This window comes from Giraffa tippelskirchi, chromosome 12, assembly GCF_054371585.1.
Source record: "Giraffa tippelskirchi isolate mGirTip1 chromosome 12, T2T-mGirTip1v1.2.pri, whole genome shotgun sequence".
Classification (NCBI taxonomy): domain Eukaryota; kingdom Metazoa; phylum Chordata; class Mammalia; order Artiodactyla; family Giraffidae; genus Giraffa; species Giraffa tippelskirchi.
The window spans coordinates 131,715,364-131,735,949 of NC_137286.1; the positions used below are offsets into that span (position 1 = coordinate 131,715,364).

Here is a 20,586-nt window from a genome sequence, read left to right on the forward strand (position 1 = left end):
ACAGTGCTGGTAAGCCAGTTCTGAAGATGTAATCAAGGGGAAATTTTCAAGGGTTTCATAAAGCCTCACATAGGAAACCCAAGTTCCTGAATGTCCTTATGAAGCAGAGATTCCTGCTTATTTACCTCTGGACTGATATATGAGAGAAAAGTTAAACAAAAAAATATTGTTTTGTGAGCTGTGGCATTCTTGCTCTCTGTTTGCATCAGCTTAGCCTGCTCCTTAACTAACACAGTCCCTTCATATTCCTTTCAAATTAAGTTTATTATTTTTCTTCCATCTGACATAGAACTTTTACAGTCTTTTTCCCTTGAGTACACCCCTCCCAGTTTTTTTTGCAAAGAAGTGTTTGCAGCAATCTTTGGCTTCATCTCATTGCTCTTTACTGTCACTGCCTGCAGGCAGAGCCCATAATGTAAATGCAAAATTGTGTTCAGCATAAGTTCCCTTGAGTATGTAATTATAACGCATTCCAGGGTGCACCTAAATAAGAAGAATCTGTTTCTCCAACCTAAGATGGCTTTTAGTGTCAATCACACAGCGAGATAGAGACAGAGGCAATAGCTGTAGTAACTAACACTGAATGAGGCAGACCACAATATAAAACATTATCCATTTTCACTGCTGATGATCTGGGGAAGAATCAAATAATTTGGAGGCCCTAGGGATGGTATTGAGGAATTCTAATTTATTTTGGAGGTGTGCAGAATATTTCACAACAAAGTAGTATCTTTTGTTCACCTTCAAAAGCACTAAGTGACTTGGTTGTTTTATCCTGAACACAAGCCAATGATTAACAAAACATTATTAGTGATTTCTACTATCAAATAACAAATATTGATCAGTGTAGATACTGGTATAATTTATAAGAACTAAATATATATGTGTAAGTACACACACACATATATAAATCATTTAATGTGTAAATATACTAAAATATTTTAAAAGTATGTATTACATATATTTGAAAACTTTCAAACACACACATAAAAGCAGTCATTGTTAAAGTAATTATTATTGATGATCAACTCTTTCATTGACTAAATTCAAATATACTTAGCTCAAAACACAAACTCTCATATGAAGCAAAGCTTCATAAGTAAATAAATAAATAAGTTCATAATAAATCCATTACTTTGATTGGACTTTAAACATATATCACAAGGCTCAGAGAAGTTTTAATCTAGGACCTTTGTGTAAGAAAAAGTATTTTGTGAATCATTTAGTAACAATACTCTAACAAAAATAAATGCCTTCACTTTCTAAAATAAATGAATGTTAATTGCTAAGACTAACTTGATACTTTTGAAAATATATTGCAAAAAAGTAAAGGGATAAAGCTAATTTCAGAACTGGGAATCAAATAGAAGTAAAAGGTTTAGAAATGATGTAGTATTTCCCAAATTTTATTCATTAAGCTGCTTTCACAATTCTTGGCATAGTCACATAGCACTTAAAAATAATGTTTATCTTATCATTTAATTATATTTCTTTCATTTTTACTTGGGCTTCCCTGGTGGCTTAGACAGTAAAGAACTCACCTGCAATGTGGGAGACCTGGGTTCAATCCCTGGGTCGGGAAGATCATCTGGAGGAGGGGCTGACAACCCACTCCAGTATTCTTGCCTGGAGAATCCCCATGGATAGAGGAGCCTGGTGGGCTGCAGTCCATGGGGTCGCAAAGAGTCAGACATGACTGTGTGTGTTTTACTTAACATATATTTAATTTTACTTAAATATATTTAATTAAAAAAATCAACATCAGAGTTTTACTTGTCATAAATATTATGCTCATCTCTTATTGGGTTGGCCAAAAGTTTGTTCAGATTTCTCCTTATGGAAAAACCTGAATAAACTTTTTGGCCAACCCAATACTATTTTATAACTACTTACTTAAGTAAAATTGTTGTTAGATGTGCTGTCTAAAGTCATGCCACATATCATCATCACATGACCCATATACATTAATGTATATAAAATTCTTCTTGGATTCAGAGCATAAGTACAATACAAAAATCTGCTAGGTTTAAAATGTCATTGTGGTAAAAGTGTATCCCTGCTCTAATCAGCCAGCACTAGTGGTAAAAATGGATAATAATAATTCCATCACTTGAAGATACTAAAAGTGTTGAACAAACCAATAAAACTTAGAACACATTTTATAGAGAAGTGTGACATATAACGACTGGTGTTGTTATTAATAAGGGTAACTTCACTCCCTAATTGAGCTGCTCTGACTTTACATTCACCATCGTTAAAGGGATAGGGACTGCCCATGAATTATATCTCTAAAATTAAATATGTTCCAGGAGCAATTATGTTATTAAAAGAAACTTGTTTATATTCAGTTTTTCAGAAATATTTCATTTGTCCAAAACATTTGAATGATATGCTTTATAATTATCTTTGAGGTAAGAAAATAACTGTCCATATAACAGTGAACAATATTTTAGCTTTTTCTGTGGTTGTATGTGTGAATATCTGTAAATTGCCAGTGTGCAGGTAAGACCTTTCAAAAATTCAAATTATGTTTATTGGCTGAGAAATAGAGCAGTAAGAAAGTCAGAGTATTCTACTAATTCAGTGCACCATTTTCATCGACTCTGACACATCTTTCTGAAGGACAGAGTAGTTGCACTGGAGACACTGTATATATAATAGATGTTTTCTGTCACCCAATGTCTTGTATTATTCAGTTTACAAATGTGGTTGTGGACTAAAACGCTGGATGGAGTCAAGCTTCAACCCTGTTTAATTCTTGGAGTTGTGCCCAGATCAAATGTGCTTGGTAAGCTGGAACACCATACATGCTTTTGATGGACTACAGCTGAGTAAGGAAACTTCAGTACTCCATAAACCCACTCCAGTTGTTCAGAGTACAGTGGCGAGCGCTAGCATGGCCACGTAAAACAAGGCTGTGCAAAATCATCCCTCCGTGTTCCATCCACCCCATGTTTCCGGGTGTGCTGAAACTGATCTGTCAGGCCACCTTCTTTTCTGTTGCTGGGGAACAGAGCCCCACAAATTGAGCAGTTTGTAACAGCACCCACGGGTTAGCTCACAGTTGTATGGGTCAGAATACTTCACACTGTGGCCACGTTCTGCTCAGGCTAAAATCCAGGTGTCCATCAGCCACGCTGTCATATGGAGCTAGGTTTTGCCTGGTTAATTTTTGTCATTGGCAGAATACGTTTCTTTGCTGTCCTAAAACGGAAGTTTCTGTTTCCTTGCTGGCTGTAGCTCTAAACGTTTAGAGGCTGGTCTCAATTCTTACCACGAGGTCCCCACCATCTCGGCAGTGGAGAATGATCTTTTAAATTTCTCTAACTTCCTCTTCTGTGAGCAGTCAGAGAAACTTCTATGCTTTAAAGGGCTTGGATGATTAAATCAGGCCCTCCAAGGTGGTTTCCCCATCTCAAGGTTAATGACCTTATATAACATAACCTAATCCCAGGAGTAAAACACTTTCAATTCCCAGTCCTGGGGACTGGGCAGGATGTGTTCACCAGGACAGGAAATATAGGGGGACATCTTAGAAAACTGCCTGCCTTTGAGGCTTTTGTCACTTTCACACTTATTTTTACAGATTTCTTTGACTTCTGTCTACACACGGGTCTGTTTTTTAAAAATATTTTTCCCAAAAGAAACTCATAAAAACTCAAATTGTCACTAAATTAGTGTACATGTAATAAAATATATACAAAAGAAGTATGTTCCTGAGCTTGCAAACATGTTTCAAGGTGACACCAAATAAGCTTAGATGCTATTCATCATTCTCATTACAGATGTAGCTTCAACTAAACCATCACTTATGGTGAAGCACTTCTGTGACAGTATAGTAACTGACAATACAGTTATAATAATGACATATTAACTCAGTATGGTTTCTTTCTAACTTATGTCAATCCTACTGTATATGCAAAATAAGATTTATTTTAATAATAATACTGATTTATTTATGTTTTCCTACAAAAATGCATTTTTTAGGATCTAGGGCTGTATATTGTCACCCTGCTTATTTAACTTATATGCAGAGTACTCATGAGAAACGCTGGGGTGGATGAAGCACAAGCTGGAATCAAGATTGCTGGGAGGAATATCAATAACCTCAGATATGCAGATGACACCACACTTATGGCAGAAAGTGAAGAGGAACTAAAGAGCCTCTTGATGAAAGTGAAAGAGGAGAGTGAAAAAGTTGGCTTAAAGCTGTGTTCAGAAAACTAAGATCATGGCATCTGGGCCCATCACTTCATCTCAAATAGATGGGGAAACAGTGGAAACAGTGTCAGACTTTATTTTTCTGGGTTCCAAAATCACTGCAGATGGTGATTGCAGCAATGAAATTTAAAGATGCTTACTTCATGGAAGGAAAGTTATGACCAACCTAGACAGCATATTAAAAAGCAGAGACATTATTTTGTCAACAAAGGTCCGTCTAGTCAAGGCTATGGTTTTTCCACTCGTCATGTATGGATGTGAGAGCTGCACTATAAAGAAAGCTGAGTGCCAAAGAATTGATGCTTTTGAACTGTGGTGTTGGAGAAGACTCTTGAGAGTCCCTTGGACTGCAAGAAGATCCAACCAGTCCATCCTAAAGGAGATCAGTCATGTGTGTTCATTGGAAGGACGGATGTTGAAGCTGAAACTCCCATACTTTGGGCATCTGATTCGAAGAGCTGACTCATTTGAAAAGACCCTGATGCTGGGAAAGATTGAAGAAAGGAGGAGAAGGGGATGACAGAGGATGAGATGGTTAGATGGTATCACAGACTCGATGGACATGGGTTTGGGTAGACTCCAGGAGTTGGTGATGGACAGGGAGGCCTGGCATGCTGTGGTTTGTGGGGTTGCAGAGAGTCGGACACGACTAAGTGACTGAAATGAACTGAACTGAACTGAAGGAGATCAGTAAAATTTATTTATTGGTGATTTTGTCATGTCCACCTATCCTGAAATGCCTTATCTCACACTCCACGTCTGATTATTAATTGGATTCTTATAGTAACTAACTCTCAGCCAAAACCTTTGATTTATCAAGTATTGATGAAAAGGTACTTACTAAGAATGAAAATGTCTGAGTTAGAGGTACTCACTAAAACACTCAGTCATGTCCACTGTGCCACCCGGGAAGCCCCTAAAACACTAAAATGTATTATTAAGTATCAAGTGGCTAGTCTCAAGCCAGGGTAAAGACCAATGATAGAAAATGAAGTATGCAATGGTTTAGCAGAATGTTAAGAATAATGAAGAGTCAGATGCTGGAAAAGATACTTGATTAACCTAATCTTGAGTCTCAGAGTTTTCATTATAAAAGCAGGATTATCTTCCAACTTTATTGAATTGTGAGAATTGAATGAGGCATCAAATATATAGCCTTTAATAAACTTTCAATAAATACTTTCCTTCTCTGAAAGGAATAATAAACTTTAAAGTGAGAGAAGTCACAGTTGAAACAGAGAACACTCCATAGACATAATTCTATTTGCAAAAATTTGATTCAGCTGCTGAAACAGTGGCTTGTGTGTGTGCTCAGGGGCTCAGTCATGTCCAATTCTTTGTGACCCCATGGACTGTAGACTCCTCTGTCCATGGAATTTTTCAGGCAAGAATACTACAGTGGGTGCTCTTTCCTCCTCCAGGGGATCTTCCCAACCCAGGTGTCAAACCCCTATCTCCTGAGTCTCCTGCATTGGCAGGTGGATTCTTTACCACTGAGCCACCTGGAAAGCCCAACAGTGGCTTAAATAATACTAAAGTGCTTTTAAGTATTTGAAACAAAGGACATTTAATGGTGGAACTGGTTTGATGATGGAATCGTTTAGAGAAGTCAGGTGGGTGATACATCAGCCCATGGACGAGCAGCAGCAGGGGGTACTATCTCCTTATAGAACAAATGGAGGATGCAGTGTTCCTGAAACTCAGGGGTGGTATTACAAAGGAAATCAGCCAGAGGTGCCACCAAGGCAGAGGGAGAAATACCCTGGTTTCTTCCTTCTAACAAAGGCAGGTCACAGGAGAGCTTGAGAAATAGCCCATGGGGTTTGAGAAGTGCAAAAAGGCAATGAGTGCATCTGAAGTCATCAAACTCTGGATCAGCATTCTAATTGGTGGAACTAAGGGAAATATAATTGACTAGCAAGTCAGATTTTAGGTAATTCAAGACAAGCCTGAATCCTGAAAATACTGTGATGATTAATTATCTTAATTGTATTTTCTCAGAGCTTCAGAACCATCACTAACAAAAAGAGAGCTGTCAAAGATGGAGACTTATTCCCTAAACCCCTCTCAGGTAAGGCTGTGGGGAGACATTAGGTGTGCAGCCTGAGGAAATATGATCAGGACCGTGGGCCTTACCCTTCCCAGTCACAGGAGATGGTGTAAGGCCTCTCTCCTTGTTGTCTTACTTTTGCTTTTTTTCCCCTAAATGTGGCAATTCTACCCATCTTCATCATTATATTTGGTATTTTGAGATGGAGAAGAGCATGTCTTTTAAAAGTGATCCCAATAATACGTATCCTATCTTTCATACTCTTAGTATGGGGCGATTTTAACATGTCTGTTCAGGTGTGTAGAAGGTCTGTGTTTTCTCTGTGTTCTCTCTCTCTGAGAGAGTCTGGGATGGTGGAAAAAATGATACTGTGACTTTTTTCACCTTTTAGAATTTGTATATTTGATTGATCATCTCTATCTGGTTCTTTCATAAAATATCAAATTGAAAATAAAAATAAACCTTTTTGTGAGATTGACTAATTGTTTTGTTATCTCTTATCTTTTTTTAAACTGTATTTTATAGTGAAGTATAGCCAGTTTACAATGTTGTGATAGTTTCAGGTGGACAGCAGAGGGACTCAGTCATATATATATATATATATATATATATGTATGTATGTATCCTTTCTCCTCTAAACTCTGCTCCCACCCAGGCTGCCACATAACATTGAGCAGAGTTCCCTGTGCTATACAGTAGGACTTTGTTGGTTATCAGTTTTAAATAGAGCAGGCACTATGACTTTTGAGGCTTCTTTCTCAAAAGTCAGAGAGAGGTACAGCTTCTGCCTAGTCTTCTTGAGAGGCTCACTTTTGGATCCAAACCACCATACTTTGAGAAAACTAATTACCCATGGGAAGAATCCATGTGTGGGTATCCTGGCCACCAATTCAGCTGAAAGTCAGTATCAACCAAATATGAGTAACTGAGTCTTCAGATGATTCCAGCCACCAGCCTTTATGCCATTTCCACTAACGCCAAGAGGAGCAGAGGTGACATGCCCCAACAAGCTCTTGCTAAACTTCAGAGCCAAATAAATGTCATTGTTTTAAGCCACTGAGTTTCAGAGTAGTTTATGACTCAGTAGTAGATGACCAGAACACAAGCTGATTAAACATACAAAACTTACAATTTAGTCAAATATTGCCAGACACAATACATCACATTGGACTAGGAAAAAACATGCTTCTCAAGCAATCCTGGCTGTACCATTTTACTTAGTAACTAGATTTGATTTTGTTTTCTGCTTCTTGGGAAGTGTAAATGCATTTTCAGTTGTAAATGGGATAACTGTTTCCCTTCTCCAGGGGATCTTCCCAACCCAGGGATTGAACCCAGGTCTCCCGCATTGCAGGTGGATTCTTTACCAGCTGAGCCACAAGGGAATCCCACTGTATTTACTAGATAGAGAAAATGTGAGAATTATCTGTGAATATCTAAAGTTATATTGCAACCAGAACTTTCCTATCTCCCTTTTGATAAACTTACTAGTGATAGATATCAGATTAACTGAATGAGAGGGGGACAGATCTCAACTTCATATAGATTTATTCAATGTGGAGTGCCCATAATGAGCCACTTGTTATTATAAGTGCTGGAGATAGAGCAGTGAACAAAGCAGTTAAAATCGTCTGCCCACATGAAGCATACACGTGCAGAATTAGAAAGCAAGTGACTCTAAAGATCTGTTCCTTAAGGAATATAAAAAGGGGTCAAGGTAAAGAGGAGTTTGGTTTAGAGACTTTATTGAAAAGCTGTTGGCATGTGTATTGGTCAGGAGAGACCAAGTTATGTTATGGTAACAAATTTGCACAGATAAGTCAGATGTCAGATGCGTGTAAGATGTCATGGATCTAGTTGCATAAGGGCCAAAAAACCTCAGCAGGCAAAGGATGAATATGAACACATATAGGTCTGTACTGTGCTGGGCTAAGTCGCTTCAGTTGTGTGCAACTCCCTGCGACCCTATGGACCATAGCCTGCCATGTCCACCTCCAGAGGATCTTCCCAACCCAGGGGTGAAATTTCCTTCCTTACATCTCCTGCACTGGCAGGTGAGTTCTTTACAACTGGCGCCACCTGGGAAGCATTCCCTCAAAACAAGTAAACAATAACAATCATATTGATGAGCAGCTTTAAATGGAGTCAGAATCTGAACTCAAGCAATCTGGCCTCAGAGCCTCTGTACCTTCTACCACATTAAATATAACAAATAGGTTGAAATGGTCTAGATAGAAAATCAGCACCCCAAAGAGGAAGAGAAAGCAAAAGTATTAACTTTTCTGCCAGAACAACAAAAAAAGAAATGCTACTTGTTCATTTGTTCATGTACCAAATATTCTTGAATATCCACCATGTACAAACTTCTGTGCTAGACACCAGAAAAATACAAATGGAAAAGATAAACTTTCTGTCCTTAGGGAATTCACAGCCCAGTCAAGGAGAAAGACAAGTAAATAGGCAATGTTTCATTTTCTGAAAAGAAGAATACTACCACTTCCTAGCTTCCCTGATGGCTCAGCCAGAAAGAATCAGCCTGCAATGCAGGAGACGTAGGTTTGATCCCTGGGTCAGGAAGATCTGCTGGAGAAGGAAATAGCAACCCACTCCAGTATTCTTGTTTGGGAAATCCCATGGACAGAGGAACCTGGCAGGCTACAGTCCATGGGGTCGCAAAAGAGTCAGACATGACTGAGCGACTAAACAAGAATAACAACTTCCTTAAGAAGCAAAGTCCTTTCCTACTTATCTTTCTTCCTTTCTTCCCCCCTCCCTCCCTTCCTTTCTTCCTTTTTGCCATTTTTATTCCTTCTCTGTTCTCAATACTTGTCTCAACTGGTATATCAAGTTGCAGGAAAGACAATGTATTAACAAAATGTTTAATACAACAAATGCAAAAGCAATTTTTCAGGCAGTTATATTTTGTAATGACCTGGTATAAATTTGAGGACATGACACTTAAGCCAAAATTAGAGAATGCTTCTGAAGAGATATTATTATTACTAAAGGACAAATATGGTCCTCAGAAGTCATTATTTATTTCTTTATCACCCAAGTCTTTCATCTATGCAGATACTGTGAGAAGACCAATTTTCTTAAGTATTATGTTTTAGTATATATAAGTAACATGAATAACACTAAGTTAATCATTAAGAAAGAAAGATATTTACTACACTTGAGTCAATAGTGGAGATATGTACTATGTAATATTTATAAACTCGAAAGCATGGCTCATATTCAAGAATAATATTTGTTCTGAAAGTCTGACAATTTAATGTTTAGCTAAGTAAAATTAGCAACCACTCCAAAATGATAAGACTACACGTTTACCATTTTGGTATCTGGAAGGAGATCTGCCTTGAATCTCAGACGAATTGGACATCCTCTTATATTCACATGAATATATATTAAAAAATCCATGTTGATACAAACTAAAAGAAAAAATAATGATACTATCTTTCAAACTATCTGATTTAAAACCATTGTCGTCTTATGACCAATTCATGCATAAGACTACATGCATGCTAAGTCGCTTCAGTCGTGTCCGACTCTTTGTGACCCCCTGGACTATAGCCCGCCAGGCTCCTCTGTCCACGGAATTCTCCAGGCAAGAATACTGGAGTGGGTTGCCATTTCCTCCTCCGGGTTATCTTCCCAACCCAGGGGTTGAACCTGCATCTCTTGTGTCTCCTGCACTGGCAGGCATATTCTTTACCACAAACACCACCTGAGAAGCCCGTTATTAGATGAAAAGTTATTAAAATGGTTTAGTCAAATTCAATCAAGTTGTGCACATGTACTTAATCATCACAACAAATTCTAATATTTGCATAAGTTGAATTTGGGTTCATGTTAGTTATTGTTATTTTCCCCATCAGTTTACTATAGGATGAAAGAAGTTAAGGCCAGTGCAGCCGGCTCCTGTTTTTTTTTTTTTTTTTGTCTTTCCACTGATATCATCAAAACAGAATCACCAAGTTGGTGGTGTCAGTATCTTCAAGATAGACTTTGCCAAAGAAAATTTCAAGTGGAAGAAATGTCCTGCCACTCCAAGCACAGATGAACCCCCAAGGAGTGAAACTCGTCTGGTTTTGTGGAGGAAGTGCCACATGTGAGTGGAACATAAGATCACAAGTTGGCGTGTTAGCAGTCAACAGCTAAATAGGGCCTTGAATTGCTACCTTTCAAGAGATTTTGTCACAAGAAATATGTAAGTGCCAAATTCCAAAAGACAAGTCTTCACATATTTAAATAAACCTTTTACAGAAGTTTTACTTCTATTAGGTGGAAGAGGAAAACAACCCAAATTCCAGGTCAGTTTGACAAGGAAGAGTTGATTCATGGATGGGGTCATCTGACAGATATTTTCAGCCACATGAATAAGGTAAATCCTTGGACTGAAGGCCTTGAAGTGACACTGTAGATGCTGATGAAAATTTGCTTATTTTTAGGCACCAGTTACTGGAAAAGGAATACCCAAAGCAGATATCTTTGTGGATGGTCCAGCACTGGAGAAAATTCTTCAGACTAAATGACAATAACAGAAGTCTGAAAATTTCACTCTAAATGGAAATCTACAGATACCTATATGCCCTGCAAACCACATCTGAAGATGCTTCTGCATGATCATAAGGGTTCCTAACTTGCTGAAGAGGACCAGATCAAAACCTACCCCACTGTGTTGAGTTTGAATTTTAGCCAAGCACCAGCAGCCTTCTTCTTGAATTCATTTTATACTTTGTTTATTTGATAATTTTTATTCACTTTCAGTTTGTGAAAAAGTGAGAGGAAGATATAATTCTTTGGTCAAAGAAGAACATTATAACATTGGTCAAAACTATTGTTGCAAGTGACAACTCAAACTTGCTTAAGTAAAAATGTAAATTTAGTGGGCTAACATAAGTGAGATTTTTCATGGTAAATCTTCATGGATCTGGGATTAAAATGATACAGTCTTGCACTATCTTCCTCTCTTTCCTTCCACATTGTGGGGGGAAAATGGCCCCCACAACTTAGGAACCCCAACAGGAAGATACAGCTCTTCCATGATAGCTATGAAAGCAGAGTCCCATGGACTTTGAGGTGAAATGCTACCTGCTTCCCCTCAGTCTCACTGAAACTGATTCAATTATCCTCTTTTGTGACTAAAGTAGGTGGAGTAACTCACTCCCCACAGCAAAACGGACTTCTCTCAGAGTAGGATACATGGAGAACTGTTCATCATCTACCGAGGAAAAAACACACTTTTGACCCCACAGATGTAAACTGGGTGTGCTGAACAAGCATGATGTAAGGAGTGTGATTACAGTGACAATTAAGATATGTCTCCCACCTTGGCTTTGAAATGTTTTCAGTTCAGGTCATCTCTCTGTTTCACAAGAATCCTTGAGCAGACTCATGAGTTTTATGGTTACTCACAGAAAATAAAAGTCCTTCAGGTATGGCAGTGGTAAGCAGTTTAATTTAAAAATTAGAATGGCCCAGTACAAAATATGAAACAATTTTAAATTTTATTTAGCATCAAACATTCTTTCTATCCTAAACTGAGACCTGCTTTCTCTGGAGACATGTCATGGGGAAGTGGCAGTGGGGGATAGTGAGGGGACAGAAAACCTGTCCCTCTGCTCTTGGCCTTTACTTTTCCTCTCTTCAGAAATTCCTTAATGTACAAGCTCTCTCTCCCACAGAACCCTTGACTCAGGCAGTCAGTCGAATTTCTCTTCCAGATGGTCTTCTACCATTCTTTCCGCACCTTAGACCTATATGTAGGGCTTCCCAGGCAGAGCTAGTGGTAAAGAACCTGCCTGCCAATGCAGGAGACATGAGACACGCAGATTTGATCCCTGGGTTGGGAAGATCCCCTAGAGGAGGGCATGGTAACCCACTCCAATATATTTGCCTGGAGAATATCATGGACAGAGGAGCCTGGTGGGCTGTGGTCCCTCGGATAGCAAAGAGTTCGACACGACTGAAGCGACTTAGCACAGCATAGCCTAGCACACAGCACAGTTGTCTCCAAACACAGGTTTCCTGTCTCTCTTCCCAAATGGCTTATTAAGCCTGGCTCTGTCTTCTTACAATCCTCTTCTAACATTGTCACCAGGACAAATACACCCTGATTCATTCTAATGTCCTCTGACCACAGCAGCAGCAACATTTCTTTCAGATGTCACTAGATCTCTAAAGTTCGCTTAGAGTTATGGGCATGTCCACTGCTGGACTTGTCAAACACCCAAGAAAGACAAACTGGATGGAATGAATTCTGTCATGGGCTCTATTACCTAAGGTCGGGCATTCGAAGGTTTAAGTTTGCTAAGTTGACTATTTTGCCTGTATTTCCAGCCCCAGGCAGAAGACATGGACGCGCAAGCCTGAAAAACTTTCTGCTAAACCAACCAGAGAACTCTGGGACTCTGGTGGGAACCAAGGCAGTCCATCAGCTACCCTATAGTGAGGCCCTGGTCCTGTCTGAAGCACCCCCAGCATTTGGAGGATGGATAACTGCCATAATGGTCATTAGCGACATCAACATCAACCACTGCAGAGAAAGGACCCAGCAGAACCATATCCCACCCCAATTCTGGGTACATTTTTTAAAAAATCACAAAAAATTATAAAGCATCTATTAAAAAATTATGTATAATCTGTTTTGTTTTCTGTTACATGAAGGATTTATTATTATTCTCTGATTTCTTACCAATTAAAATTGTCAAATAGCATAGCTAATAGTGACTAATTAATATTGACTTGAAATCTTTTAGTCTGTGTACCGTTTTCTATATACTTATCAGTATTCTTTTTTCTTGAACTATTTCCTTCTATTTTCCAAATAGAATTTACTGAAAATGTGAGGCAATATATTTTCCATGCAAAGAAAAAGTACATTAGTTTAAAACAGAAGCCATACATAGTATCTATTTATTATTTTCAGCATTTTTTCCTTCATAGGATTGTGTTTCTCACAGATGTTTATGTCTTGTTCTGCAAGAGTGAATTAGCCGGGTATTGCCACTTTTGAACAGTTGGTGGCTCCAATGCTTTGCAACTGTCTTGTAAGTGCTGTACCAAAAGAGGCAAGCTCTCTTTTAAGTGTTCAATGCAGAATTTGAAAGCAAAAATGCATTTGAATGAATATTGTGCGTTTAACTGGAAACTGAATGTTGTATCAGTTATGAATTCAGAAGGAAAGCTTTAAAACTAACGTGATTCAGCCTGTGTAATATAGCGTGAATACACGTTAGTACATTCACTAAGTGCACTTAAAAGATCAAAAGTGTTCCACCAGAAACATAATGTAAGCCACAAATGTAATTTAAAAATTTTCCAGTAGTCACATTAAAAAAAATTAATATTAATTTGGTGAAATTAATGGGTGAAATGAATATTAATAATATATTTAATCCAATATATCCAAAATATTATAATTTCAGCATGTAATTAATAGAAAAAATACTGAGATACTTTGCATGCTTCTGTTTTCCTCAGCATCCAATGTGTGTTTCGTACTTACAGAATCTCTCGGTTTGGACTAGCCACTTTTCAAGTGCTTGACAGCTGTCTGTGGCTATTGTCTACCCTGTTGGTGAGTTTGGGTCTAAAGTAACTAACAGCAACCCTGCTATTCAGGTTAGATGCAATCTATTAAATATTGGATGGAAATTCATTTTTATAAATGAAATGCTGTAAAGGAAATATTATTTTTGCTCTGATTTTAGTTCTAAGGTTGAAACTCTTCGTATAGAAAATCATCCACGAGACTTCTCAGTTTTAATGAGATGCGAAAGAAATATGTGGTTTAGCTAGCAGCGCTTGAGCTTGTGTTATTGGCATTTTTAGGGATTTTCATGACTAAAGGATTTCTGGATTTCTCTAGAGCTATTGGTGTCTTAATATTTTAGACAGATTGTAAAATTTTCTCCATGCTTCTCTTTGACTTCTGGTTCTCCTCTTCCACATTTCCAGAATTTAGCTCACCACGTTCTTTCATGTGGCATTTACAAAGCCTACTGAGACTTAGTTGTTGCGTCACCCACTACAGGCTGCTGTCATTGTCTACATTATAAAGAGCATAGCCTTTCAAATCAAACTACCTGGGTTTGGAGTCCTGGCCTCACCACTAATTCGTTGGGTGATCTTGGGCCAACTACATACTCTTTGTGCTTCAGTTGACATCTAAAAAATGCAGAAAATGATAATGCTTGGCTCTTGAGTTGTGAAGATTAAAAAAGATATGTTAGTGCTAGATATCTAATATACAACAAACCTCAACTTGCCTGTGTCTTAGTGCAATGTTTAGGTCTTGTAAGACGTACCATTGTCCTCTCTTATCAATTCTATAATATTTAACAAAATAAAATAAATTGGCACTAAGCATACATTTGGAGAAGGCAATGGCAACCCACTCCAGCACTCTTGCCTGGAAAATCCCATGGACAGAGGAGCCTGGTAGGATGCAGTCCATGGGGTAGTTAAGAGTTGGACACGACTGAGTGACTTCATTTTCACTTTTCACTTTCATGCATTGGAAAAGGAAATGGCAACCCACTCCAGTGTTCTTGCCTGGAGAATCCCAGGGATGGCAGAGCCCGGTGGGCTGCCGTCTATGGGGCCGCACAGAGTCGGACATGACTGAAGCGACTTAGCAGCAGCAGCAGCAGCAGCAGCAGCAAGCATACATTTGGGTTTCTCTGGTGGTTCAGCGGTAAAAGAATCCACTTGTCAATGCAGGAGACGCAGGTTTGATCCCTGGGTTGGGAAGATCCCCTGGAGAAGGGAGTGGAAACCCATTCCTGTGTTCTCGCCTGGAGAGTCCCATGGACAGAGGAGCCTGACAGGCTACAGTTCATGGGGTCACAAAACAGTGGGACATGACTTAGTGACTAAACGACAACATACATTTATTGATTGATTGATTTATGGCTGTGCAGCATGTGGTATCTTAGTTGCCCAGTCAGGTATCGAACTGTGATCCTTACATTGGAAGTGTGGAGTCTTAACCCCTGAACCACCAGGGAAGTCCTAGACCTTTACTGTTTAATCATAAAGTGAGGAATTTCATTGGAAGATGTTTCTCATTTATACAGATAACTTAATAAAATACAGTCTAGGTCAATCTTCCTCAGAATTCAAGATAGGCTGTTTTGAGTATTGCACAAGGAAAGTGCTAAGGAAGCACAGTAACTGAAGTGTATGACTCTGGATAGCATTTTGGAAAGTATAATTTCAAAGTAAATATATGATTTTTTTATTTCGCCCCTGTGCTGCTTATTCTTTATTATATAGGATCTATTTCATTGCTAAGGAAGGCAAAAATTTAACTTTTTAAGTGTAATTGGTCTATACATCTATACAACATATCAGCTAGGTGATTATGGTGTGCTAGCTATTATTGTTATATTGGGATTACATGGAGAAAATAAATCATTAAGAAGATTGAGTATAGTAAATTAGTTCTGGGCTTTGGTGAATAAACTTGACTTGCTGCTTAAACATGTAGAGATTGAACATGCTTTTCAAGCTAGTCAAGAATGTTTATTAGTTCTTCAATTGTAAATTGAAGTTTTTACATCAAAAAAATCTAGAACATCTGGAAAAACAAGTCATCTGTACCATCTGTTATAATCTAATTCAAAATAATCCTCTAGGGAGGAAAAGGAAACAAAAACCAGTAAGCTCATAACAATTCCAAAAACAGCTACTAGAAAAATATTTGTGTAATGATGAGTATCTTGGATTTTTCAATTGATGGGCATTTGCCATCTGTGGCCACAACTGTTAGATCTATTTCTAGACAGTAAAAATCTGGAATAAGTCAGGAACTGGAAACTTACTATGAAAGACATCATGTAGAATAACTCAAGATGAAATTTTACAGTAAGAATATGTTGTATTCACATTTTAATTCATCCTTTTAATATTCATGAATAGATTTATTCTGTGTTTGCAATTCGCAGGCACTTGAGATCTTTGTAACTAACTTCTCCTTATTTTATGTTCAGCTCTCTTTTGTATTTAACTACCTTGCTCTTTGAAGGGACCGACTTTCACATTGGAACTCACAGAGGCTTATGCAGAATTGCTAAGTATGGGAAGTTGAAGCTTGGACTGGGCTGACAGTAGTAAGAATGATGAAGAGTAAATCCCAGAAATGTTCCTAATGGAGAATTGATAATATAATGATTGACCACATGTACATGTTTAAAGAGAAAGGAACACCCGTGACATAACACAATAATGTGAATGGGGCTTCCCTGGTGTCCAGTGGTTAAGACTTGGTGCTTCCATTGCAGAGGGTGCAGAATCGATTCCTGGTTGGGAACTAAGATCTTGCATGCTAAAGGCCTGTGCAGCCTAAAAAAAAAAAAAAAAATAGCAATTCAGTCTGAAATGTTGTAATGAAAAGTGATGAAACTAAGACACTTGGGTAAGATGTTCTTTTCTTTTACTTAATGATGAGAATGTTATAATTTGGAGAGTAGAAGGCTGATGGATGCGGTTCTTGAAGAATTTCTAGGGAAATGAAAGCAGGCAGGCAGTTGAGGATGAACAGACATATTGTAAGCAGAAAACAGAGCCAAGACATTGTTTGATGGCAAACATTTTGTTATGAACCATAAATAGTTGGCTGTGGAGCTCCCCGAAACAGCTCCATAGTCTGCCAGGGCAGAAAAAAACTCGGTGAGCACATTAAAAGTTTATTTGTTCTGTGTTTTCTTCTTCTAATGAAAATTTCATAGCAGGAAAAAAAAGTTTTAGCTTTAATTGTAAATGTATAGATGTTTTATTGTGCAAATTCTGCTACAGGTTTTATTTTTGGTCTTACAGATAAGCTGGAAAGGAAAATAAGAGTAATATATTAAAATTATTTTTCTTTGATAAAATTTAAAAATTACAAGTATAATATTTTGTTCAAGAAATTAGTAATTGTTGTGAGAATCAGAAAAGGAGTGTAACATAAAGGAAGCCCTAGTGCTCAGTGGGAGGATGACTCTCTTTTCTCATATTTCAGTGAAGATTAAACAAAACAAAAAAACAATCTCAGCTCTTCACATTTCTACTTTTACTTAACTTCTTTTACTTATTTCAACTTTACTTCTTTAAGTGTGTGTGTGTATGTGCATATGTAACATGTAAGTGTGTGTGTGTTTCCTTCTTAAACGATTCCTTGATTAGAGCAGTTCAAGTTTGTAATGCATGTTACAGGACTTTAAAATATTCATTTTGAAATTTCCTGATTGTTTGAGAACAAATACTAATATTCTGTGAAGTGAAAGTTGCTCAGTTATGTCTGACTCTTTGGACTCTGTACAGTCTGTGGAATTCTCCAGGCCAGAATACTGGAGTGGGTAGCCTTTCCCTTTTCCAGGAGATCTTCCCAAACTCGGAGAAGGCAATGGCACCCCACTCCAGTACTCTTGCCTGGAAAATCCCATGGATGGAGGAGCCTGGTAGGCTGCAGTCCATGGGGTTGCTGAGAGTTGGACATGACTGAACGACTTCACTTTCGCTTTCCCAACCCAGAGATCAAACCAAGGTCTCCCACATTGCAGGTAGATTCTTTACCAGCTGAGCCACATGGGTGCTTTGAGGCTTACAAAAATGAATTCTTCATTGATTCTGTACACAAGTCCTTCACTCTAGTGGAGGTAAGAAATCAAGACATATGAACTATCATATATAATAATGAGGTGATAAATGCTGTAGAAGAGGAACAAATGAAGTAATACAAGAATGGAGGAGGGGATCATGGCTGCCACATAAGACAAAGTGGTTTCGTGAACAATGAGTATAATTTGAGACATGTTTAGGGACTGGGAATAAAGGTCTAGGAACCAACAACTTAGTCAAAGGCACAAAGATGGGAAAAGAAGTGATGTGATTTGACTTCAATGAAGTATGTTTTAAAAAAGAACAGTGAAAAACAATTCTGAAGAGGTAGGTTGGGTTTCAGCTCAAAAAGGACCTGGAATGGCACACTGTAATGGACAATAGTGTGTTGTCAAGGTCTTTAATGAGCGGAGTGACAGTGCTGGGGCAATGATTAAGAGCACAGTCAGATCAGGCAGGTCTGTGTTCCAAATCCATTTCTACTGTTCACTGTCTTTGTGACCTCCTCGAGTTACATAACTTCTCTGAGCCTTAATTTCTTTCATGTGTGTAACAGACACTATAATTGTACCTACAGGGTATAGCATGGATTAATGAAAAAGTGAGCATTAAACATTTACCACAGAGCCTGGCATGTAGTAAAAAAAGGCTGCTGCTAATATCAGTAGTGCTACTAAATATAATAAGATAGCCTTGACTTTTACATTATGTGAAACTTTTAAATCCTGAGTTACCCAAATCATGAGATAAGGCCACCTACCATCTTTCTTGCAGAGGCAGACTTATTTTCTGTGTTATTACTAAGGTTATTTATCTTGTTTAAATTCATATATATTTGGCGTTGTCTTTATGTATTTGTAGAATACAGAAACTCAGAAGTTAATTGTGTGTCACTTTTTCAAATCTATCTAAATAGTGAGAATTCATTTGTCTTAATTCATTTAAGCATTAGCAATTTTTGCTGTTGTTTCTCAGGATCTCCTGTTTAGAGACAATAACATTTAAAAATTTGTATAGAATTTCATAGCTAGAAGAGTTAAACAGACCATTTAGCTCAGTCCCTCTAGAAAACCTGGAGACTCTGAGAGACTGGCATAAGGTAACAGAGTATTAAAGGGAAATTTTGACTAGATACAGGGGCTGATAAGAAAGAAGTAATTTGCCTTTTTTAAAAAAGTAATGTGATTAAAAGTGACTTTCTTTTTAAGAAACTTAACACAAAAAAATACTGCAGAGAAACTTACGAGGATACATTTGGTCAAGTAATAATAAAGTAACATAACATTGTATTTTATTTACAGCATTTTCCAACTGAACATACAAATAGCACAAACATGTCAGTATCACATTTTTTGGTCCCTTTGGCTCTTTTTAGGTAGTTGTTGAGATTTACTGTTTATATTTTCACTACTGGCTGTTCAGAGTGCCTTGGTTTTGCCTCCTCTGTGTAGCCTGATTCCCCATCAAACAAGTTACTGGAGGAGAGGGGAGTGCTGAGGCCACGTGGGCAGGAGCACAGAGAGCAGGAAGAGGGCTGATGGGAACTCAGTATCTTTTAAATAACTTGAAGGGCCTGGGATGCTTCCACTTAACTGCTTCAACCCACTGGCTCAGACTCCTCAAATTGCATTCAGTAAAATTAATTAACTTGGACATAAAGATTCATGTTTAATAAAAATTTACTGAGCTGCAAAATGAGCAGTCATAAACTCTTATCAAATATCCAAAAATTAAAAAAAAATCTGAAAATCTCTTGTGATAGCAATGTTCAGTTCAGTTCAGTTGCTCGATCATGTCAGACTCTATGCAACGCCATAGACTGCAGCACACCAGGCTTCCCTGTCCATCACCAGCTCCCCAAGCTTGCTCAAACTCATGTCCATCAAGTTGGTGATGCCATCCAACCATCTCATCCTCTATCATCCCCTTGTCCTCCTGCCTTCAATCTTTCTCAGCATCAGGGTCTTTTCCAATGAGTCAGTTCTTCACATCAGGTGGCCAAAGTATTGGAGGTTCAGCTTCAGCATCAGTACTTCCAATGAATATTTAGGACTGATTTCCTTTAGGATTGACTAGTTTGATCTCCTTGCAGTCCAAGGGACTCTCAAGAGTCTTCTCCAGCACCACAGTTCAAAAGCATCAATTCTTCTGCACTCAGCTTTCTTTATAGTCCAACTCTCACATCCATACATGGCAACTGGAAAGACCATAGCTTTGAAGATGGACCTTTGTTGGCAAAGTAATGTCTTTGCTTTTTAATATGCTGTCGACATGTTGGTCATAGCTTTTCTTCCAAGGAGAAAGTGTCTTTTAATTTCATGGCTGCAGTCACAATCTGGAGTAATTTTGGAGTCCCCCAAAAATAAAGTCTCTCACTGTTTCCATTGTTTCCCCATCTATTTGCCATGAAGTGATGGGACCAGATGCCATGATCTTAGTTTTCTAAATGTTGAGTTTTAAGCCAATTTTTTCACTCTCCTCTTTCCCATTCATCAAGAGGCTCTTTAGTCCTTCTTTGCTTTCTGCCACAAGGGTGGCATCATCTGCGTATCTGAGGTTATAGGTATTTCTCCCAGCAATCTTGATTCCAGTGCTTCATCCAGCCTGGCATTTCGCATTATGTACTCTGCATATAAGTTAAATAAGCAGGGTGACAATAGACAGCCTTGACGTACTCCTTTCCCGATCTGGAACCAGTGTGTTGTTCT

General features: G+C 38.2%; 1 protein-coding gene across 1 annotated transcript in view; it reads left to right on the forward strand.

The window, feature by feature from the left end:
- Window positions 1-12,990, forward strand: part of LOC145528652 (uncharacterized) — a 40,943-nt gene extending 27,953 nt beyond the window's left edge. The window contains exons 3-4 of the mRNA XM_081547299.1: window positions 6,223-6,292; window positions 12,614-12,990. Coding sequence (XP_081403425.1) covers window positions 6,223-6,292; window positions 12,614-12,646 — 103 coding nt within the window. The 3' untranslated portion in view covers window positions 12,647-12,990. The remainder of the gene's footprint in view (window positions 1-6,222; window positions 6,293-12,613) is intronic.
- Window positions 12,991-20,586: the final 7,596 nt, after the last annotated feature.